This window comes from Lagenorhynchus albirostris, chromosome 6, assembly GCF_949774975.1.
Source record: "Lagenorhynchus albirostris chromosome 6, mLagAlb1.1, whole genome shotgun sequence".
NCBI classification, from domain to species: domain Eukaryota; kingdom Metazoa; phylum Chordata; class Mammalia; order Artiodactyla; family Delphinidae; genus Lagenorhynchus; species Lagenorhynchus albirostris.
This window is the reverse complement of record NC_083100.1, coordinates 43380083-43405038: the sequence shown is the minus strand read 5'-3', so window position 1 is coordinate 43405038 and position 24956 is coordinate 43380083. Positions and strand designations below refer to the sequence as shown.

The 24956-nt window shown below is 33.5% G+C and overlaps 1 protein-coding gene across 5 annotated transcripts in view; it reads left to right on the top strand.

Annotated features, from left to right (window-relative positions):
* Positions 1-24956, top strand: part of GLS (glutaminase) — a 78236-nt gene that overhangs the window by 37648 nt on the left and 15632 nt on the right. For 3 of the 5 annotated variants that reach the window (XM_060152424.1, XM_060152428.1, XM_060152429.1), the window contains 3 exons: positions 1811-1987; positions 4154-4285; positions 5677-5769. In XM_060152424.1, coding sequence (XP_060008407.1) covers positions 1811-1987; positions 4154-4285; positions 5677-5769 — 402 coding nt within the window. Of the gene's footprint in view, positions 1-1810; positions 1988-4153; positions 4286-5676; positions 5770-6741; positions 8863-24956 lie in introns of those variants that run through there. The other 2 variants (XM_060152425.1, XM_060152427.1) reach the window with 2 other exon arrangements.

Here is a 24956-nt window from a genome sequence, read left to right as displayed (position 1 = left end):
TTTACATTGCCTGCCTTTACTTTTTAAGGTAACCTTTTAGTAATCGTAAAGAATATATAAGGAAAGCTGGTAACGAGTAGATTTTGATGGAAGTCCAGGTCACAGTTTGTCACTTGCCCATTGTGAAGAACTATGAATTGGGAATCCAGACTATCAATAGAAAATCAGTCTAACCTGGCTAGTTTTAGCCAAGTGACTTAGTTTCAAATACTGAACCCTGGTTTCATTATCTGTAGCATATGCTTGACCTAACTTCCTGCATTACATTGGACAAGTACATGAGATGTATGTGAAATTCCTTTGAAACTATAAAATGTTATATGAAATAGTGTCATATTTACTTTTTATCCAGTGTCCCTTGTTTTTTCCCTAGCCTATATGGATTTCTTCCATATGTTAATGTTTCTTTTCCTTTGGTACATGTATTTAACTTTGGCTGTCATAGCTTACGTGCTACTAATCTATTGTGAAATTTCTATACTTCAGGGCAAAAATCAAGAGACAGCCATAGAAAACTTACTTGCTCTTTTGGAGAAAGGCTGCATCTAACTGAACATCTGTCAGGCTACCAGGAGAGTACTCTTAAATTGTGATTTGTCAAATTGAAAGTGTATCACCTTATGACAAACAAAATTTCCATTAATACTAATTATAAAGTAGGAATTGGTCTTTAAGTCCAATTGGAGTTTAAGTCTTCTTTTAGAAAGCCTTTCATAATTAAATCACCTGTACTATGTCTTTGCTATGTGGGTCCGTATAATAAGTAGGTTCTGTATTTTTGAAGAAATAGGGAAGGGGTTTTAACATAAATAGGCAAAAATGGAAGTCAGTCAAAAAGTGGCTTCTAATCAGTTTTCAAATTCACTGCGGTTAGTTTCCTTACTGCTATTTCCAAACCCCTTTGTGCCTCTTAAAGATCTTGGTATGAGAAAGGAAAATTATAAGTTGAGAACTGTCATATCTTTTTCTTCCTACTTCCTACCTTCTCCTTCTCTTCCACTTTCCTCTCAGTTTTGGTTACTGTTAGTGAAAAGTAAAATAGAGCATTTATTTATTGTTTTAGTATTATGGGTAAATTTGGGTTTGGTGTGGTAAACTATTTCCATTATTTTGATTCTATTGAAATGCAAAAATTTCACCCTACAGTGTACCTGGACTTTGCTTTTTTCATTCATTATAGTATATCTAGCACCCATAGTCAGTATCAAATAACTATTTGAATGTTAATAAATGGTTTAAAATGTAACATTTTGGTTTTAGGCACACAGGGCATGTAGGCTAGAACTGTCTTAGATTTTTTTCCTTTAGTCCTTTGCATGTTGCCGTATGGGGATGCTGAGTTTTGGTACAGGCAAGATGTCAGTAAATTTTTTCTTAAAGTAGCAGTTTCTCATGTAGATGCTAACTATCATAATACTGATGAATGTTGCTTTATTTTAAAAATCTCGGCTCTTTTTTCCCTGTTGAGTTAAAAATAATTATGTTTGTGTATCCTACAGAAAGCATTACTATTTAAGCAAATATGAATATCACATGAGGCAATTACAAATCTTAGTGCTTAGGAGCTGGCTCTTCCTATCTTAGGTCTGCCATTAAAAGACTGAATAACTGGGCAAATTAGGATAAACCTTAAAGGGGCTAGAACATTGTTCACATTTAAATCTTTCTGTGTCATCAGGTTATCCCTTTGGAAGAAATATTTCAGATCTGTATGAAATACCAGATGACACAGATTATCTTAGAGGTCAACTGTACTACTAAAAATACTGTGAGCCTAAATTTTCAGAATTTAGTTTTTCCTTCCTTTTAGCTATGCTCCATTGAAGTAACATGTGAATCAGCTAGTGTGATGGCGGCAACACTGGCTAATGGTGGCTTCTGCCCAATTACTGGGGAAAGAGTACTGAGTCCTGAAGCAGTTCGAAATACACTCAGTTTGATGCATTCCTGTGGCATGTATGATTTCTCGGGGCAGTTTGCTTTCCATGTAAGTAATTGTTTAATCTTAATTTCTCTGGCAGGAAACTAGTCTGGACTAGTTCCTTTAAAAATACAGTTTGAACTTTGCTTCTAGAGCTGTACATTAATTTTAGAGAGGCTTGTTTTCAAGGTTAATTTGTTACAGAATTGGTAAGAAATAGTTAAGCAGTGTATGACATGTTCTTAAGAACTTGAAGTTTAATTTATAGAACCTTATCACTTTTATTTTTAAGGCATTTTACTGTACAGGCTTAGTACAGACTTTACTTTTAGTTGCTAATGTTTAATATTATGGTGATTACATACCTCAGGAATTCTTTAAGTTCAGAAGGAGTGCATAACTGTGATGTTTAACATCTTTGGTTACAGCCATAGGTGTTTTAAAGGACTTAAAGTATATTAAAGTTAAAACTTAACAAAAATATACTCCTTTAAGCTCTGTTGTGCATTTGCCACTTGTGAAATGTTATAGACTTTTCTTGTTTCATTCTATGTCTAGTCTAGTCATAATGCCCTAAAAATTTATTTTGAAAATTTTAAAAATAGAAAAATAGATGCATTTAAAGTTAGAGAAAGACCAATATCATATGATATCACTTATGTGTGAAATCTAAAAGAAAAATGATACAAATGAAATTATATACAGAACAGAAATAGATCCACAGACATAGAAAACAAACTTATGGTTACCAAAGGGGAAGGGGGTGAGGCATAAATTAAGAGTTTGGGATTAACATATACACACTACTATATATAAAAGAGATAACCAGCAGGACCTACTGTATACCACAGGAAACTCTGCTCAATATTTTGTAATAACATATAAGGGAAAAGAATCTAAAAATATATATATATATATATATGTATGTATATATAACTGAATCACTTTGTTGTATACCTGAAATTAACACAACATTGTAAATTAACTATACTTCAATAAAAGTAAATAAATAGTTACCTGTTGCTCAACTTCAGTAATTATCAATACATGACCAATCTTGTTTCATCTATATTACACCTACTTCCCCCACCCTTTTCATAGTTCAGTATGTAATTCTAAATGATAAGGACTCTAAAAAATACACAGCACCATTGTTATGTATAAAAATCTGAAAAGAATTTTAATCTTTAATATCATCAAAATATTTAGTCAATAATGGAAAAGAATATGAAAACGAATATATGTATAATTGAATCACTTTGCTGTACAGCAGAAAATAACAACGTTGCAAATCAACTGTACTTCAATAAAATACATTTTAAAAAATATTTAGTCAATATTCAGATTATCTGGATTATCTTAATTATTATTTTACAATTTGTTTCACTTGGGTTACAAATAAGGGCCATACATTGTGGTTGGTTGTGTCTCTATTATTATTTTTTAAATCTTTAGTCTCCCCCTTAATCTCTTTTTTCTTGTTATTTTGGTTGAAAAAACTAGGTCATTTTTTCCTGTAAAGTTTCTTAGAGTTTGGTTTGCTTATTATGTCCCTTCCTTTGTCCGTGTTATTCCCTGTAAATTGGTAGGTCCCATTAAGGTGATTATTTTGTTTTGTTACTTTTGTGCAAGATTACTTCTAGTAAAAGGTCTGAATGGTTCGTTAGCCATTAATGAACACTTCCCTGATGACATTAATTTTGTCTTTTATCATAATTGTCAAATTTTATATAATGTAAGCTTAAATGTTTTGAAGAGGATTAATTTGAATTAGTACCATCTTATCTCTATTCTTTAGAATTTCTCTGCCAGTATACAATAGAGAATCTTCTAAGAGATAATTTCTCATTGTTTTAGTCATAAAATATTTTTTGAAAATCACTTCATACTTAAAAGCAATACATGTTTATTATAAAACAATAAGAAAATATAGTCAAAAAGAATAAAATAAAAATGTGCATAGCCCCACAATTTAGATGTAATCTACTTTAATTCCTTAGAGTATATCTTTCAAATATTTTCCTATATTTAAATATATCCCAACTGTTTTATAACTCTTTTCATTTACTATATTATAAACATGTTGATAAATACATATCTACATTTTTAATGTTGGAATTCTATATGGATATATATACCATAATATTTTAACCAGTTCCCTTACAGTTGGACATAACTTTTCTTATTTTAAAATGTTAACATGAATGTCCATTTTTTTCAAATTATTTTCAGGTTGGTCTTCCTGCAAAATCTGGAGTTGCTGGGGGCATTCTTTTAGTTGTCCCCAATGTCATGGGCATGATGTGCTGGTCTCCTCCCCTGGACAAGATGGGCAACAGTGTTAAGGGAATTCACTTCTGTCACGTAAGCATATTTTCTTAATGAAAATAATGATCATATAAGTTGAGCCATCTGATGATTCTACTTTTTGACTCTTTTCCAGAGTTTATTGATTGTTGGCACTCTCACTGCCAGTCTGTCAGTTACTCAGTAGCCATGGACATGTTCATAAAGGAGCTTTAAACTGCCTCCACCACACAGCTCCCATATAATCATCGTCACTAATTACAAATTACATTTGTTTGATGCTCATATTTTAATTTTCATGGTTATAATTAGTTTTCAGTTTCCAAAAGCTCAGCAAAAGATACTAAACTTGGAGAAGTCATTTAAATTCCAACATAAATGAAAGATTATTATAGTTTACACTGTTATCTTTAATCGGCATGGTTGAATATCTTTATCCATAAACTACCCTTAAAAGTCTTTTTTTTTTTTTTGAGGACATAAGTACTGCAATTTAAAATTATTACTACTCTTAACTAGTTCAGTATATTTTTCTAAATTTTATTTTTATTTATTTTTTATTTTTGGCTGCTTTTGGGTCTTCGTTGCTGCACGTGGGCTTTTCTCTGGTTGCGACGAGCAGGGGCTACTCTTCGTTGTAGCGTGCAGGCTTCTCATTGCAGTGGCTTCTCTTATTGTGGAGCACGGGCTCTAGGCACATGGACTTCAGTAGTTGTGGCTCGCGGCCTTCAGTAGTTGTGGCTCGTGGGCCCTAGAGCGCAGGCTCAGTAGTTGTGGCACACGGGCTTAGTTGTTCTGCGGCATGGGGGATCTTCCGGGACCAGAGCTCGAACCCGTGTCTCCTGCATTGGCAGGCGGATTCTTAACCACTGCACCACCAGGGAAGCCCCTAGTTCAGTATTTTTTGTTGTTACCCAAGTCTTGCTAATATTTTATCTTCTGGTTTTATTTACATTTACTACTTCCTATAGTCTGCACTAAGTATAATTTTTTCTGCAGACTTTCTCAATTAAAATTCCAATTTATTTTTCAGTTTTACAGATTTTACAAAAACTAGAGAGTGACATTGGATTCCTTATAGATTAAAATAGATTATAACCAGAATATTTCTTTATATTTTTGTGCAGCTTTATAGTTATTTGATAGAAAAATTATTTCATGTGTCCTATTATTATAATGCCCATTTTACAGGAAACGGCAGTTAAACAATTTGAGTGGCGGAGCCCTAGGGTCAGGCTAGTAAGCAGTGTTTTCAAAATCTGTAACCCACGTCTTCTTATTCTAATTTCAGTTCTCTTCTTGACGCATCATGCTGCTTTATTAACATGCAGTGGTCCTTTCCATGAGATAGTAGTTAAGTTGGACAGTATTAGTGTAATTTATTAAAATGTGAAAAAACAATAGCCAATGACTAGCCAGTTTCTTATACCTGTTTTGTTTAATTATAGGATCTTGTTTCTCTGTGTAATTTCCATAACTATGATAATTTGAGACACTTTGCAAAAAAACTTGATCCTCGAAGAGAAGGTGGTGATCAAAGGGTAAGCAAAATTCTTGTTTAGATTATTATGTAATTTTTTTTAAGAGAGAGAAAATGAGGTTCACCAGTTTAAGTAAAACTTAGTTTGTTAGTGGCCTCATATCTTTACTAATAACAAATGAGTGTAAAAAAATTGTTGACATTATCATCCTGGACCAATAGTACATAGATATTAAATATTACTGTTTTATTTAAATTGGAACTGGTTAGCCTAGGAGCAGGGGTTTCTCCCTTCCCCCATTTTTCTGCTATTTTAAGCAATATTTTAAAAAATTGATTCTGTTAAAAGAAGACAAATTGGAAAGTGCTACATGCTGTAAAGAGAAAGCCTGTTTTTACTCTTAATATTTGTCAGTTATAGTCTTAAATTGAAGTTTATTTTGATGTGGGTGGATATGTAAATGGGAAAGGATTATAGTATTAGTGAGAGACCTGACAAAGCTTCATAGTAAGTTTTATATAGGTCACCATAGATGAAGTATTTTTCTGTAGAAATGCAATATTTAATGCAATATTCCTGACACTGTTAGTTTAAGGTAACATTTGTTATCAGTGTGTTTGGCTTCATATTTTTGCACATATATACTCCTTTTTAAAGGAGTCAGAGCTCACATTCCAGGAACAAGATTTTTTTTTTGTCTTTGTTCACTGCACTAAAGGACTTGTTTTGAATTTAAATTTCTTTGCATCCCAAATGGAAAATGTTTAGAGTAAAGTTACCTAACTAGACTTGAAGCTAATATGTATGAAGCACTTATAAGTAGAAAAAACTTTTAACACTTACTAAGTAAATTTTCCTATCGTTAGTTCCAATCAAAGTAACTTCTAATAATATATGAGAATTATGCAAAGCCGACAGAATAGAAACTTCCATGGGCATCAACATGAGTAACATGGAGCAAAACATCAGATGGTGGTGGGTGAAAATGTTAACAGATTTTAATAACATTCATTGAAAAATACCGTTTTATAGCTTGGACCTTTCTTCACTCAAGTGCACTAATAAATTATGTATGTTGCTTGAACAACTAGCATTCCTTTGGACCATTGGACTATGAAAGTCTCCAACAAGAACTTGCTTTAAAAGAGACAGTATGGAAAAAAGTGTCACCTGAGTCAAATGAGGACATCTCTACAACTGTAGTATATAGAATGGAAAGTCTGGGAGAGAAAAGCTAAAGAAATGGGTTCTAGTTTCAGAATGTTCTTCATTTAACCTTTCAAACATCTTTAGTTTTCTGGCATACTATATTTATTTGAATTTTTTGTGTTCTCAACCTTGGGTGCTGGAGCCATAAAGCTTTTTTTTCTTTTAATCTTTGTGTAAAGTTAATAGATTAAAAAGTGGATTTGTCAGTCTTTTAAAAAGTATTTATAAGTAAATAAAGCAAATTTGCTTTATTTTAAAAAAAATGAAAGGAGAAATTTCTTAAAAATTTTTCTTGGTGTAATTAAAATTTTAACTATATAGGCAGTAAGATAATCCCATTTTAACATAGTAACAAATTTGTAATTTCTTGGTTTTGAAACCTACACACTGAACTCATAAATTTCATCCATTTTGTTTTTTCCACTTTTAAAACTGACATGATGTCTCTAGTAGCAATAGAGCTAAATACAAAAATAAAAAGACTTAATAATAAATTCCAAATTATTTAATATAGCAGTAGATTATAAAATTAGCTTAAGATATTATGCTATTTTTAGTAATAGATTGGCTTTAACTTTTTTTTTCGGCTTTAAAGTTTTAAAAATTTATTTAAAATTTTATCAAACACTTTAAAATGTCTTTGCGTTTTCACTTTGCAACTCCTTTGTTCTGTCAGAATTGTCATGTACAGGAGTGTCTTATGTTATTAAAGCATTCCAGCCAAAGAATTTCAGATGTAATATGACATGTTTCATTGTTAAAAAGCTATAATGGTTACTCAGAAGGAGCAACAGGGAGTGTCTTCAAGTGAAATGTTTACCTGAACAATTTTATTTTCGTAATATCCACGTAACTTTTTCCATGTTATATTTAAATATGAATGGTGAATCTTGGTTTTTAGCTTTTAATAATTTCACAAATGCTAATGAATCTTCTATGATAAATTATAATACCATCTCATAAAGTTTGTTTTATTTGAATTCTTTTAGAGTATTTAGGAAATGAATTCAGTCTGAAGGTAGTTAGTATGCTACTAAAATGCCTGTTAGATCTGAATCCTTTTGTTTGGTTATATAAATGCAATATTGAGAATCAAAACTTGTTTTTAAGAAAAGGACTATAGGTTCTACACAACCTAATTTCAAATAATTCACAATGTTTAAAGTCAGTCTTGGCAAAGTGATTGTAAAATTGTGTAGGACCTATTCACACTTCTTCCTTCCTCTGTATACTTCTCTTGGTTCTCCCCACAGTTCCCCCACAGCTTCAAGATTTTGGAGGGCAGGGGTGAGGTCAGAAGGAGAACTTGATAGTTTCTTAGTATCATGGCATACATGTGGTAGGGTAAAGTCTATAAAAGTAATTGTAGTGCAGCAAAAAGTTTTTTCCTGGATGATTTAGATGCTAGTGCAAATACAGATATAGAAAATCTTGATTATATGAGTTTGGGAACTATGATATTAGGAAAAGAAGTTCCTTTCCAAACTTGGTCAAAAGTCTTTTGGCCTAACTGAAGTATTAAACATATATTTAAATAATTATATGTTAGGTTTTAGAGGGTATTACCAAGGATTTTATGGCTAATTCAGTGTTTCTCTGATGTACAGATGCATATCCTAACTGGATGCTTCTGGTTTGGCCATTTATGTGAGAATGGTGTGGCTGAAGGCCTTACCTCTGCTATGCCTTTGAACAGTGTCATTCGAATTAGTTTCACAGAGCTATTGTGCTTTGCGGAACTGAATGTCTAAATTTATAGTTTGCAAAACAGGCTTTATTTTTCCCCCCTGTGCTCTAATTATTATATTTTACTGTTTCATTTGGAGGTAGGTTTTACTTTATTAAATGGAAACTTAATGTTTCATATTGTGTCCATATTTGTATAGATTTCAAAATTATGTTAATTTGTGCCACTTACTATGTTTGTAAGGCTTAAATACACACTTACCAATGGAGTAGGGTTACCTAAGCTACTTTGTTTATAGAATCTTGTTAAGGATGAGCATCCAGAAATTTTTGTAGCAAGGTATAAATGGAAGAAGAGGGAAGATACTGTGAATAGGCCCCCAAACTTTATTTAAAAATTAAAAAAAAGGAAAACCTTTGCCGGATTTAAAGACATTATTTTGATTCTTTCAGTATTTTAAATACCTTTTCAAATAAAATTCTTGAAAAGTACCCAGTATTTTTGGATTTAATGTTTTTTGCCATTACTGATTCTTGATATTCAAGCATTTTGAAGTTAGCATATTTGTTTTTCTTTTTTTCCCATCATTAACATTTCATTTGAAATGCATATCCTTTCTGAAATACTTTATTTTTAGCATAAATGTTGTGTATTTTATCTTAGTGTTTGGATTAAACCATTTGTGTTATTTAGCTTTCTTTTATTTGCTTTGTATATTAATGTACCTTTTATTTTCCAGTATACCTACTTTTTGTATTGTACAATAAATTTATTTTAAGCTGATTTTATTGTTTTTTTAATGAAAGCAACTTCAGCATTTTAAGTACAGTAGTTGGAATTTTAACTTAAAAAGTCATCCTTTATGAAGATATTAAAATGCTTTATATTTTTAGCTAATTCTGAGGCTGCTGTGAAGAGAAAGTATAGAAATACTCAAGGGCTTCATTTGATTCTTTTTTTTTAAAGCAGTATAGCGTTGGTGGGTTTTTTTTTTTTTGCAGGGAGGACGTTTTTCTATTGGTTGTACTAGAAGTATTTGAATAAAGACTTTTCTCCCAATTTTTTTTTTTTTTTCCATTTGACAACTTAAAAAAAAAACCCCACTACCCCATTTGCAGGTTCTTTCTGCTTTCTGAGGAAGAATATCAATGATTCACTATGTAATTGTTGTTTTACCTATTGTCCAGAGTAGGAATAACATGTTGCTAAAATCAAATGAAGAGTATTATTGCTTTAGAATAGAACTGTCAGTCTCAGTAGAATGTATATTGAGTAGAATAACTGTAATATTAAAATTCACCCTAACTACTTTTTTTTTTTTTATGATACCCTAACTACTTTTTAAGGAATTTAACTTTCAGAAGGAACTTAGTATATTTCCACAGCATGATCCAAATTATGAGGTTACATGCATTGTAGATCAAATACAGTACTTTAAATTTTTGTTTGATGAAATCTTCCATTCATATCCAGAGAAGACATCCCAAATATATTATAGAAGTTTTAAAAACTCTCTGAAGGGGAAATACTGTTGTTTACAGGAATTTGTATTTATCTGTGGGCTTTTTTCATAAAGTTCTTTTGGGATTAGTAAATAGGCAGTTCCATTGTCATGGTATATTCAATATGTAAGTTTGTGATCACTTGCTATTAAAGATACATTTGGTGTTGTTTTTGTTGTTGATGTTTTTAATCCATTTGAAACAGAGAGGTAACTCAGAGCTTGATCTGACAGTGTAGTTTCATAGGCATGTACGTATGTGGAAAGAACCACTGATATAGACTGATATTGTCAGTCGGTATCTTGATAATTTATATACAATGTATGTGTTTATGTGTATATCTAATAGATGTCTATCTATCTTTATATTTATCTATGTCCATTATCCATAGCCTAAAAATCAGCAGCAATTATTTTTACATAGTATGTCACGTGTAAATGGTTCATCGATCTATTCCAGGTTTTTGTCGTAAGAGAACTTCGAACATTTTTGCTCTACCGGAATTTATAAAATATAACATATTTTACTTGTTCAATTTACCTTTAAAGATTTGTGGTTTCTGTTTTGCTCCCATTCACTACTAGCACTGTTAGAGTAGAATAATGATATTGGAGAACTCCACAAAAGGGAAAGCAAGAACATCAGATTTCATGTGGAAGCTGACTTTAAAGTAGTGTCCAGAATTATTATATTGAAGGATTGTATTCAACTTAAAATATTGTACTTCTTAGTTTGAACAGTTTACTTTATGGAATAGTTTTATTCTAAAAATTGTGCACAATTTTTAGTTTTAAGAGTCTCCGCTATTCATTTGTAAAAATTTGTTTTTCTCCACGATGGTCTTGAAAATGCTAGAATGCATTTTTTTTTTAAGTAACATGCTTTCTGTTCAGTTCCTTCCTTACCATTTTATATTAAATATAATATTTAATTAAAACCAGATGTTGGAGATGGGGCTTGTTATGATTCATCATGGCTTATCCCTCAGATTTTTACGCACATTTATTCAGGTTACTTTAGTCCATTCACTGTCATGAAATTCAAGGCCCAAATTATACATGAACATACATTCAAGTATATCATTCATCCACTTTTATTTCAGATTGTAACACAGTTAAAACATTTGTTTTCTACACTGTTTAGAAATGGAAGGAATTTAACTGGACTGGGAGAGATTCTTTTTTTCCTTTTCTCCCTCTTTCTGACCCAGTAGTAGTTTATTAATGTGAATACCATACAATGCACATTGAAGAAATTTAGAAATTACACTGTCTTAGTCTGGACTTTTTGCTTTTAAAACTACTATAAGGTCATCTAGGGCAAAAATCTATCCAATATAAAAGAGAGCTGGCAAAACTTGACTTTTTTTAGAGTCCTTAACTACTTAAATAGTAATAGAAAAGGTACTTTTTTAAAAGATTGTTAGACTGATAAATCTTTATTTAATGAACTGATTTTATTACTGTGGTTTTAAAACATTCCTTTCTAAATTTATATTGTGAGCATACAAAAGGAAGGAAATTTATTTTAAGGTTGACTTAGTTAACCTTACCTGTTTTGTAGATTGTAGATCTGTTAGTAATTTTAATAAGTTGTAGCTGTAGAGATTTTTAAGATGTGTAAAACCAGCACTGATCAAAACTTTTATAATGGCTTCCTGATACATTGACCTTTAATTAAAATGAATAGGCTACTAATTAGCACTTAGCACATTGCTTTTCTGGTGGCGTCCTGGTATTTTTGGCATAAATTACAAAACACTTCTTATTGGGAACTGTTTTGTTTTAGTTAAATAAAGAAGTGATGATCCTTGATTCCAAGTGCTTTGATGAACTCTGTAAGCAGTCCAGTATGGAGGCTCATAGAAAAGAGTAATAAAATGACAAATTCTGGCAGTTGATCTCATAACACTGTTGTTATTATTATTAGACTTCTAACTCTAAATTTCATCTACTAATTCGAAAATATTTTAGTTAAAATCTCAGTGGTAGAGAACAATTTGGTATACTTATTTTTAGGCCAAATTTTATGTCTGAGGACCTGATTTTTCTGGATATATTATTATAAAAAATAATGATTTTTATTTCATCAAGTATTTACCTTGCTGAAATGTTTTCAGTCCTAATGTATCAGATGATTAAAATTATCTATTTGGAGGGCTTAGCTTTTAAAAGGACAAATTCTTACCTGAGACAGTTTTAAATGTCTGTTTCATATTATATTTCTGGTGATTTTTGTTTACATAATGAAAATCTCTTTGGCATAGCAATTCCACTTGGAACCCTTAGTTATAATTTTAATTCATATCCTGTAAACAGTTGAAGAATTTTTTTTATTTTTAAAACATAGTTTATGCTTTCTAGATATTTGATGTTCTTTCATTTACCGTAATCTTGTAATTTATTAGAATCACATGGTTGAGCTGGAAAGTAATCTTAAAGGTTATCTGGTGGAAACTCCCATTCCTCCCAGCCCTCTTTTCCAGGTAGCACCTTGCTTTCTCAATTAATGTATTTACTTTTATTTTCTCTTTTTTGATGGGGTTGGTTTATGTTTTTTGGGACAGTTATTTGTTGGTGGTTTATTTTTATTGAGAAGCATAACTAGCAGTACTGGTTAACATGACTGTAAGTTATTTGGCAAACTGATTGTCCCATCAGTGTTTATTAAAACTACTTAATTGTATTTTTCTAGTATATAGTTACATGCCATGTTTATAAAGACTAGTAAAGTTAGAAGTGAATGTCACAATTATACAGTAGTTCTAAAAATAAAACATTACCCCAGAACCTTTGAAAGAAAGTAAAGAGTAGCAGAAATGTGACTCTAAAAATAAATGTTGCATCACTGGCTTTTTAAATTAAATTCCTCTGGGATTAGGCTAAATATATAAGTAAAAAGATTTTAAGTAACCAAAAGATTATTGGACTTCTAAACAAATGTTTTCTGAAAAAAAAAAAATTTTTTTTTTTCTTTTTAGGTTGTCTTTTTTTCCCAGCACATTGTTTTTATTTTAGATGTTTGGATCTTTGAGTGGCTTCAGAATAAGGCTCTGTATTTGTCTATTACTCTGTTGTGTGTCTTGTCCTTAGCATCCACCTTTTTCATAGTTCTGGGATTTTTATTTTTTATTCATGAAGTAAATGTATATTGCTGTTCTTGAAATGCATTAATTTTTAAAAGACTTAGTTGACTTAAATGTTAAAACTTAAATATTATTACTCTTTAAAAAAAGTACCAGTTTCTTCTCAGAATTTAAACTTGCCTAGGAAGCTTTTCTCCCCACAAGTTTGTATAGGTGAGAACCTGAACTTTTAAGTGACTGGCTCTTGTTCAAATAAGCTCTGCTTGCTTTCACCTTATATCTATTAAAATTAGAATGATGCTGAAATATTAGCGTCAGTTATGCAAATATAACTATTCATGTTTGGGCCATTCCATTGTAAGATCCAAATTAAAATGATCATCTTCAGCCTCTTGTTAAACTTTTCCTTAGCTTAGAATTAATAGTTTTCATTATTTTGTGTATGCCTTTCACGAAACATCGCTAAGGATCATTACAATTCGTCCTTTGAGGGGATAACATAAAACTTAGGTCTTGTTTCCATTTAAAAGAGATTAAATGATGTGATATAAATTATTTATTGAACTCAATCCAAGGTCTGTTTTTTGTTCCTTCTCATAGTTCCTCAAAATTAAAGATCCTAATTGAAAAACTCAAAATCTGTTAATCTTGAGTATTCTTTCTTTTTCACCCTTTCCTATCATAATTAACTTTTGGCTGAAAATGAGGTAACTTTAAAAATTATATCAAAGTTGCTCATAAAATGGCTTTTCATTTTCAAATCTTCACATTGCTGATATGTTCATTTCCAAATCTTTTAATGTTGTTGACATTTGCCACTACTTTTATTTAAAATATTTTTTTTAATCCGTAAGTGTTAAAGTGTAAACTTTTTTTCAATATGATATAGCTTATTGTTGGTAATTTATTTTACAATCAACTTTGAATACATGCATCTGTGGGTCCAGGTCTATGCACAAGTTTTATAACTTAAAGAAATGAACTAAATAATATTGTTTCTACTTTGAATTGAAATGAATAAATGCTACATTTTCTGCAAAATGGAACTTCATTTTGACATCCTTTCAAGTTGCACGACAAGTGATTTTGTTAAAATTTTTGTGGTGACTAATACTATTAACCCTCTTTAATCATACCAATAAAATATTTCTGCCTTATTGTTTCCTCTTTTTACCCAAAAGAGAAACTTTAGAGAATGGTTTTCGGGAGGAGGGAAGTAGAGCTTAACTTTCTATTACCTGTTTGTGAAGTGTTTCAACTAAAATATGCTGTTACAACAGTCATTGTATGACATTTTTTCTTTTTCACCTAAAGGAGAAACAAAGGAGAAAAAACGAATTGCTGTGTTTTTAGCCAAGTAATAAAAACTGGAGAAGCTTTAATTTTTATTTTGTCTCTGTTGTGCAATTTTATTTTACATCCACCATATATGTCTGCCACAGAACCATCACTGTTGTTTATTTGGTATCCCTTATATGTTGGGCTTTGTCATGTAATGATCTACTTACTGGCATGTTAGTACATTTACCTTGTACATGTGGGGCTTTTGGATAGAGAGCTGCTGCTGTTTGCATATTGTGTTTTACAGTTTTTGCTTTGTGAAAGTTCTTATTCATTACCATTGCAAGGTTTAGAATTTTGCGTTAGTTAAGAATTAGAGATCTTCTGCAGAAGTTTTTAATAGATTGAAACTTTTGGTTTACCTAGTATTTTTTGGACTTATATAGCATCAATGAGTGCTGGCGTTTGGGCATAGGATCTGAGTGGGTAGCCTGATGTGATATACTGTGGGCATGAATTTCTGAGTTTTGTTTTGCTTTTCTTTTTATTTTTCTATGTACACACACACACACACACACACACACACACACACACACAGTGTTCAGGCAGTATGTTATGTGTTGGAGATGCTGCTCTAAGAGGCAAGGTTCCTCCCCCTGTGATGGTTACAATCTGTAGAAACAGGGAGGCTGCCTCAATTCTCTAACTCTAGGATTGACGGGGCTGAGTTTTCTGTGCCATATACCAGCAAGCATATTAAATAACACTGGCATCTAAACATCCTTGGGACTCCTAGATAAAATTTCAATTCCATCAATTGTATGTTTGGCTCACTTAATTCCACTCAGCTAGAGGTTCAGAAATATGCCATTCTTTAGTATTATATTGGCATAAATTTGTTACCCTGTGCCAACTCAATACGGTAAATCAGTGAGTTACTTTTTTTCATTTCTTATCTAGAAAACTTTAGAATATAAAGCTTGAAAAAGAAAAGCCAGGTGTTTGATAACTGACTAAGCAATCCCTGGAAGGTTGAAGGGATAAAATGAAGGGTGGTAACCAAAAAGTCTTTAAATATGTACCAAGAGAAAAAATAATAGCCAACATTTTTATGTCACTGTCAGCTTTTCTTCAGTAAGTAACAATAGACACTGACTTGTCTGTAGATGTACTTAATGCCAAGTGAGTTTGACATAAAGTTTTAAGGCTCAAGTCTAATATTGATAAAGGAAATTTTGTACAGTGACTCAATCTACCACTGATTTTTCACTATAATTCTTAAAATTTCAAAGAAATATTTCCAATTTGGTAAGTTAATAAAGTTCACCCTTCAGGGCTTCCCTGGTGGCTCAGTGGTTGAGAGTCCGCCTGCCGATGCAGGGGACACGGATTCGTGCCCCGGTCCGGGAAGATCCCACACATGCCGCAGAGCGGCTGGGCCCGTGTGCCATGGCCGCTGAGCCTGCGCGTCCAGAGCCTCTGCTCCGCAACGGGAGGCCACAACATTGAGCAGCCTGCGTACCAAAAAAAAAAAAAAAAAATTCACCCTTCAAATCCTGACATTTATTTAAAGTACAATTATCTGTTCACCCACTTCTACCAAATAGATGACTAAATATAAGCCTAAGAGTCTATAAACACATGCATTTTTTTTGTTGTTTTTTTGTTTGTTTGTGGTACGCGGGCCTCTCACTGTTGTGGCCTTTCCCGTTGCGGAGCAACAGGCTCCGGACGCGCAGGCTCAGCGGCCATGGCCCACGGGCCCAGCCGCTCTGCAGCATGTGGGATCTTCCTGGACCGGGGCACGAAACCATGTCCCCTGCATCGGCAGGCGGACTCTCAACCACTGCGCCACCAGGGAAGCCCGAACTTTTTTTTTTTTTTTAAGCTCACTTTAAAACCATCTCATTAAGCTGCATGTTGACTGTAAATCTTCAGCAGAAAGGAGAAAAGAGAAAGGACTGGTTCAGACTATGAAGTAATAATGTGCCACCCTCCTGATTAGAAAACTACAATTAGCTTTCTTCATTAAGTATTTGCTCGCTGCTGGACCAAATGCACAAAAACAAACAGGTTTTATAGGACTTGGGGCCAAATCCAGTGACTGTGTTGTAATTTATTTTGCCCTAGACAACTTCCTTTGTAGAGATGCAAGGAAAAGGGAGGAAGGCAGTACTACTAGAGAAGTTAAAAAGTGTTTTACAAATAACGTGCAAAATAGGTGCAAAAGTTTATTCATTTGTTCATTTACCTTTATGCAGCAATTTGGAGCACCGCCTACAAGACAGGAACTACTCTGTTCTGGGCAAGATCACATGAGACATGATCTCATAGACCATAAATACCAGGAGTCAATACAGAAAATAACAGCCTAGATAAGTAACTACATAAGATAATTTCAAATAGTGTTTATATCTACAAAAAATGAACTTATGTCACTGTTCTATCTTAATAATTTTGAAATCTCAAACTTTGTTAAGCAGGCACCCCCAAAAAAGGCTAACTTAGGTACTTCAGTCTGTATCATTACATAGTTAATTGTGGAACCAAGAAAAAGCCTTCTTTAGCTGGATTCTTGGAGTTAATGGCCACCTGGACCACTTGACAGAATAGTGTTTATCTTTTTTGGAATGTTAAAATTACAAATATTTTTAAGTATAGGAAACAATAAAGAACTTCTTTAAGAACTGATACTGGTGATAATGGCCCATTTGCAAAGTTTCTACCTAATTCTGAGTAGGCTCTTCAATGCTCTAGAAGTCGGTTTGGTGGCTCTTCACCCATTTTCCCCACCCTCCACTCCTACCTCTTACAGCCACCAATCTGTCCTCTGTATCTATGAGCTTGTTTTTTTGTTTTTAGATTCCAAATATGAGAGAGATCATATAGTATTTGTCTTTCTCTGTGTGCCTTACTTTATGTAGTACAATGCCCTTGAAGTCCATCCATGTTGTCTTAAATGGCAAGATTTCGTTCTTTTTTATGGCTCAGTAATATTCCTGTGTGTCTCACAACTTTTTATCCGCTCATCCATTGATGGACACTTTGTTTCTGTATGTTGACTATTATAAATAATGCTGCAGTGAAAATGGGGGTGCATATATCTTTTCAAGTTAGTGTTTTCATTTTCTTCAATAAATGCCTAGAAATGGAATTGCCGGATCATATGGTAGTTCTGTTTTTAATTTTTTGAGTAACCTCCATACTGTTTTCCATAGTGCTGCACCAATTTACATTCCCACCAACGGTGTACAAGGGTTCCCTTTTCTCTGCATCCTCGCCAACACCTGTTGTTTCTAGTCTTTTTGATAATAACCATTCTAACAGGTGTGATATTTCACTGTGGTTTTGATTTGCATTTCCCCAATAATGATGTAGAGCATATTTTCATGTACCTGTTGGCCGTCTGAATGTCTTTGGAAAAATGTTTATATCTCATTCTTTAATTGGACTATTTATTGTGTTGCTGAGTTGTATGAATTCTTTACATATTTTGGATATTAGCCCCTTATCAGACATATAATTTGCAAATATTTTCTCCTATTAAGTAGGTTGCCTTTTCATTTTGTTGGTTTCCTTTGCTGTGTAGAAGCTTTTTAGTTTGATATAGTCCTGCTTGTTTATTTTTGCTTTTGCTTTTGGTGTCAGATTCAAAAATATCACAAGACCTGTGTCAAGGAGCTTACTGCTTATGTTTTTTCTAGGAGTTTTATGATTTTAGGTCTTAGGTTCAAGTTTTTTAATCCATTTTTAGTTAATTTTTGTGTATAGTGTATGATAGTGGTCCAGTGTCATTCTTTTGCATGTGCCTGTCCAGTTTCCCCAACACTGTTTATTGAAGAGGCTGTCCTTTCTCCATTGTATATATTTGGTTCCTTTGTTGTAAATTAATTGACCATATATGTTTGGGTTTATATCTGGGTTCTATTCTGGTCCATTGATCTCTGTATCTGTTTTTATACCAATACCATCTGTTTTAATTACTGTAGCTTTGTAATATGATTTGACATCAGGGAGTGTGATGCCTCCAGCATTGTTTTTCTTACTCAAGATTGCTGTGGTTATTTGGGGTCTTTTGTGGTTCTGTACAAGTTTTAGATTTATTTTTTATTTCTGTGAAAAATACCATTGTAATTTTTATAGGGATTGCATTGAATCTGTACATTAATTTGGGCAGTATGGACATTTTAACAGTATTCCAGTTCATGAACACAGAATATTTTTTTGTTTATTTGTGTTGTCTTCAGTTTCTTTCATTAATGCCTTGTAGTTTTCAATACAGGTCTTTCACCTCCTTGGTTAAAGTTATTCCTAGGTGTTTTATTCTTTTTGATGCAATTGCAAATGAGATTGTTTTCTTAATTTCTCTTTTTTGATAGTTTGTTATTAGTGTATAGAAATGCAACAGACTTATTGTGTATTGATTTTGTATCTTACAACTTCACCGAATTCGGTTATTCTAACAGTTTTTTGATGGAGCCTTTAAATTTCTATATATAATATCATGTCATCTGCAAATAGTGACAGTTTGACTTTTTCCTTTCCAATTTGGATTTCTTTTATTTCTTTTTCTTGTCTTGATTGCTTTTTATCTAGGACTTCCAATACTATGTTGAATAAAAATGGTGAGTGGGCATCCTTATTTTGTTGCTGATCTTAGAAGAAAAGCTTTCAGCTTTTCACTGTTGAGTGTGGTGTTAGCTGTGGACTTGTCATATATGGCCTTTATTATGTTGAGATACATTCCCTCTATGCCCACTTTATTGACAGTTTTTATCCTAAATGGATGTTGAATTTTGTCAAATGCTTTTTCTGCATCTATTGAGATGATCATAATGATTTTTATCCTTTATTTTGTTAATTTGGTGGAACACATTTACTGATTTGTGGATGTTGAACCATCCTTGCATCCCTGCAATAAATCCTACTTGATCATGCTGTATGATCCTTTTAATGAATTGCTGAATTTGCTTTGCTAATATTTTGTTGAGGATTTTTGCATCTGTGTTCATCAGGAATATTGACATGTAATTGTCTTTTTTTGTGATATCTGTCCGGTTTTGGTATCAGGGTGATGGTGACCTTGTAAAATGAGTTTGGTAGAGTTCCCCCCGCTTCCAGATTCAGAAGATGCATTTTTCAGTCCTTTTGTTTGTCTCCTCTAAATGTCTGTTAGCTAAACTCAGTTTATTAAAACGTTTATAAATCCTTACTTTTCACAGAACTCAAAGTTAGGGGTTTTCATTAATCCTATTTATGTATAAAAGTTCTATGATCTGGAACTCTATTATCCAAAAATGAATGTATCTTTATTCACATCTGCACTTTTTTTTTAATTAATTAATTTATTTGTTTTTATTTTTGGCTGTCTTGGGTCTTTGTTGCTCCACACAGGCTTTCTCTAGTTGCGGCAAGCAGGGGCTACTCTTCTTTGCGGTGTGCGGGCTTCTCATTGTCGTGACTTCTCTTGTTGGAGAGCATGGGCTCTAGGCACGTGAGCTTCAGTAGTTGCGGCATGCGGGCTCAGTAGTTGTGGCTTGTGGGGTCTAGAGTGCAGGCTCAGTAGTTGTGGCACATGGGCTTAGTTGCTCTGCAGCATGTGGGATCTTCCCAGGCCAGGGATCGAACCCGTATCCCCTGCATTGGCAGGCGGATTCTTAACCACTGCGCTACCAGGGAAGCCCCTGCACTTGTTTTTAGTGTAAATTTTTTTTTGGAAACCAACAAAACTAGAATGATTCAGTGATGAAAAGATGAAATAATGAAATATTCTATCCTCATTTAGAGACAGTTACAGTTGTCCTTCTATACATTTGATTTTTAGTTTAATGACTTAAATATAAGCAAAAATCACAAAAATATGCCACGTATACTAGACTATGAAGAAACAATTCTGCTATTAAAGTGTATTTAAAAAATAACTTCTGCCTTTCCCAATGTCTATATTCTGGTGGTGAGTGGTAAATGTATGCATTTTCCATCTGTTCTCCTTTCTTCCAGAATTGCATTTATAATAATGTAGTACGGTACAAAAGTGGTCAAGTAGTCCATTTTTTCTCTGAAGTTGCTTTCCCACTTATGTAACTGTAAGAAAGTGGCTAAGACTCTTCTGGTCTCTAGGTTTCCTCTTCAATATTGTTAGTCCCTGTTTTACTTAGTTACCAAACAATTTTTCATCTCTTCTATATACCAAGAATTTTGTTTTCCTCTTGTGTGTGTTTTCTCCTCTTCTTTTCTGTTGCTATGTGTAGGTCCCCCACCAATGTCCAAAATTAGATCCTTTTATATAAGTTAATACATATAACCTTTAAAATTATTTTTCTTTCTTTCTATTAAGAACCAGTTATCCCTCAGTATTTACTAGTTTTTGTTTAAACAGCATGTAACAGAATTAATTCAAGATATTTAGCTAATTTAATTTGGCAGAGTCAGATTTTATATAAACTAACCTTAGCATTATCTTGTTCATTATTCATTCATGAATTAGTTCTTCATTCAACTAGTGTTTATTTATTTATTGCCTATTATGTGCTAGAAACTGCAGTGCTTAATGTATGCAGTGGTTAATGAGACAAGTATGATCCAGCTCCTGGTGTTTGCAATCTAGAGGGGGTTGCAGATATGGAATAAATCATTACTAAAATAATTAAAAGGTGATAAGTGATTTGCTCATACTGATACATGTAGATCTATCTAGTTCATTTTAACTGCTATAAAGGAGGTGAAATGATATATACCATATGACACTTTTTATATACCCATAACAGACTTTTTGAGACAAATACACAACACAGTTAAAAGTATAAGAACATGCACTCCAGTCTTCAGTAAAGCTTACCTCTGGGAGGAAAGGGAGTGGATGCAGGGGAAATAGTTAACTGTATCTTTTTTATCTCTTTAAAAAATACTGATCAAATACGATGGTAATAAATGAAAGGAAAAGTACAGAGTAGAGTGCTAGGAGAGGGTATAACACGAAGACCTCATTTTACCTGGATGAAGAGGTATGGTTAGTTTTCCATGAAAGGTGATAGTTAAATTTAGAATGAGTTAGAGGAAAGGCAGAGTAGGATTAATAGGATAGTTTGGTTTTAAAGGCTCCAGGACAGGAAGGAGTTTAGTACATCTCAGAAGGTGAAAGAAAGCAAATGTGAGACAAGGTGAACAGAGATTGGCCCTGGATGAGTCTTAGAGATAAGATCACATTATGTAAGGGTAGGCCTTCTCATATTTTAATGTGCATCTGAATTGTTAGTGTCCTAATTTTAAAATGGAGATTCCTGAAGCCCAACCCCGAAGACTGATTTTAAAATCTGCATTTTTAGTAAGCATGCCAGGTGTTTCTGCTGCAGGTACTTCACTGAACACAGTTTGTCAAACATTTATATAGGGTTTTATATGCCATATTAAGAGTTCTGGACTATTCAAAGTGCAGTCGGAAACTTGAAGACTTTTAAGAAGAGGAATGACATGATTTGGTCTTTAAACACTGCTCTGTGGGAACAGATTAGAAGGAGACAAAAGTTGAAGTTCTGGGCCCGAAATGAGATGTGGTAGTGGCTTAGAATAGGGTATTAGAGGTGGAAAAAGTAGACAGATATGTGTTTAAGAGATGAAATTGGCAGCACTTGCTGATAGTATTTGGTGGGTGAAAAAGAATGAGATGCCAAGTTGACTACCATGTTTTTAGTAGGAACAATAGGGCCGTTTGCTCCTGCAAACTTTGGAAGTACAGAAAGAAATTAATTTTGGTTATAACAATTAGGGATCTGTTTGACTACAGATATCAGGAGCTTGATCAACAGTGGTTTAGACAAATGGGGTTATTTTTCTAATATAACAAGTCTGGGGGTAGATAATACAGGACTAGTGCCATCAGCAAGGTATGCTTTCTGCTCTGACCAACCTTAGTGTGTGGATGTTAGACTTCATGCCTGCCACCTTATAGTTGCCAGATAGGTGTTTCACTTTTGGCCTCATTTGTATGGTCAAAGTAGAAGAAAGAGTGACACCTAAATCAGGTAAAAGAAGTTTCCCAGACACCCATCTGACACTGGCCAAACTAGATGTAAGGGAATCTAGGGAACTATTTTTTAATTGGGCTTATTGCTACCCCTAACAAGTAGAAATTCTGTCAGACCATACCTACAGGGTAGGAAATGGATAATGGGTAGGCAATTAGCAGTGTGTGAAAGCTAACGTCTTTTTGGCATGTCTGTATTTGTGAGATATCCAAGTAGTGATGTTGAGTAAGTGTCAGATACAGACCTAGAATTAGGAGGTTGGTCCAAGCTGGAGATAGAATTGTGTGAGTGGTCAGCATGGAAGAGTAGATTCAGAGCTGTGGGGAGGTATGTGAGATTGCTCCAGGAGACGGTGTGAAATGAGAAGGAACCCTAAGGAACTCCCATTTTGAAAGTAAGATAGAGTAGTAGGCTCCGTTTGGGGAAAGTGGCCAGAGAAGAGAAAATCCAGCATAGTGTAGTATCAGAAGTCAAAGAAAGAGAGTATTTTAAGAATTTTTGAGCAGTCGTCTGTACCAAAGCAGATGAGTGTTAAGTAAGATGAGGAGTGTTCATTTACATGATGTCCTTTCTAATTTTCTTTCTTTTGGTATAACAATGTCTTTTTATTTAGTAAATGATAATAGTAGATGGTAGGATTGTTTTTATTGTTTGCGCTCAGAAAATACAATATTGGTAGCCCATATTGGTAACTTCCTCCCCACCTTCTAAGAATATTTTATTGGCTTTGAGATTTAAAGGTCAGAGAACTATTTGGAGTAGAGCAGGTTTGGCTGCTGATAGAAAAGTAAAGAAGGAAAGCTTGAAGTAGATACAAAAGAGAAGAAAAGGCCAATAAAGTGAGATCCCTGGAAAGAGATGGAGCTCTCAGCACAGTGGAAGATTAGGTTTGGTGGAAGGAAGAGCATCTCCAATAAAGTAGGTCATTGAGAGGCAAGCAGGCAGGTAGGTAGATTTGCAGACATGGTAGGAGGAGGTTGAGAGAGTTTCTGTCCATTGGTTTCCATTTCCCTGAAGAATATGAAAGAAGGCTTTCTGCTAAGAATGAGTTGTGGGGTTGGAGTGAGGCTGTGAGGTTTCAGAGCATAGAGAAGATAGGAAATGTTTGTTCTTGGAGAGTGGGAGAGAGAGCTGAGGGAAACATGGTGACATTGTTAGAATACTATTGAGGTTGGTAACCACAGATTTATGGTCCTGGCAGTCTGTTCTGTTGTACCTCCCACTCCCACCCCATCCTGTATCCTATGGCTGTATCCCAAATTTGGGCTTAGGAACTGCAGAAGATCAGGCAAGGGGTTTTAGAGCATTTACCAGAAAATTGATTTTAACAGTAGGCTTTCGAATGTACTTTAGCCCCTTCCTACATAGAAGGCATGCTTTTAGGGTATTTTAGACCTAGAAGGTCTTTTTCCCTTTTAGAAGCTGGTTCTACTTAAAGAATTTTCAACTAATATAGATTACACTAACAAGTGAATTTGGGGTATAATTTTGTCATGTCCATCCTCCTTACTTCACAGAATAAAGTATTACTGATAAGAATTATAAATGTTTAAATATAGATAGGTGTAAGCAGTCTCATGATAAGGCCTAATTATGTATATATAAAATGTTATGTTGCTTTATTTTTCTATTTTTAAATTTTTTTAAAAATATTTTTTTCTGTTGTTTAATTCTTCCATTGTTGTGTTTTATTATTTTATTTTATTTTTTTGTCTGTGCCGCACAGCATGTGGGATCCTAGTTCCCTAACCAGGGATTGAACCCGTGGCCCCTGCAGTGGAAGCGCAGATTCTTAACCACTGGACCGCCAGGGGATTCCCTATTGCTTTATTTTTGAGGGTCTTAAAAACATCCTATTCTCCAGCAGCTTCTTCTATTATATGCGGGAGTAATATGTTCTCATAACTTGAATAGTAATCAAATTAGAACGTCTTTGAAAGCGTTTTGAAAAGTACATAGCACTAGAGAAACATATCGTTAATGTACGTGTTCTCTGTGTGTTGTCCATAAAGCACACATGTTGGAGTTTTCACAATAGAACTGTGAAATGAACATTAAAGAATGTAGAGACTTAAGTATGGCTCTCTGGAGACCAATGAAAATGAGGGATTTTTTTTCCTAAAAGCAATCAGTAAGGATGTATTGTGGTTGGAATAACTGTAGAGTAGTCATGTACATGTGCCTTGCTTTGTTGTGGTAGCAATATTCAGGGCATGCAAAGGAGAGACAGGTCCTTTAACCCTAAACTGAAATAATTCTGTCTCTATTGCTGCCAAAACTTTGTTTTGTTTCTCATCAGAAAGAGAACCCTATCTCTTTCAGGGAACTTGTTTGTATTTCCTTATTTTAAATTTATACCACACAGTATAGCATCTTGTAATTCCAGTGGCCCTGATCCTGATTTTTTTTTAAGTAGTGTGTACAAGCATTTGGTGACCAATTTTTTTTCCTGTCTTCTT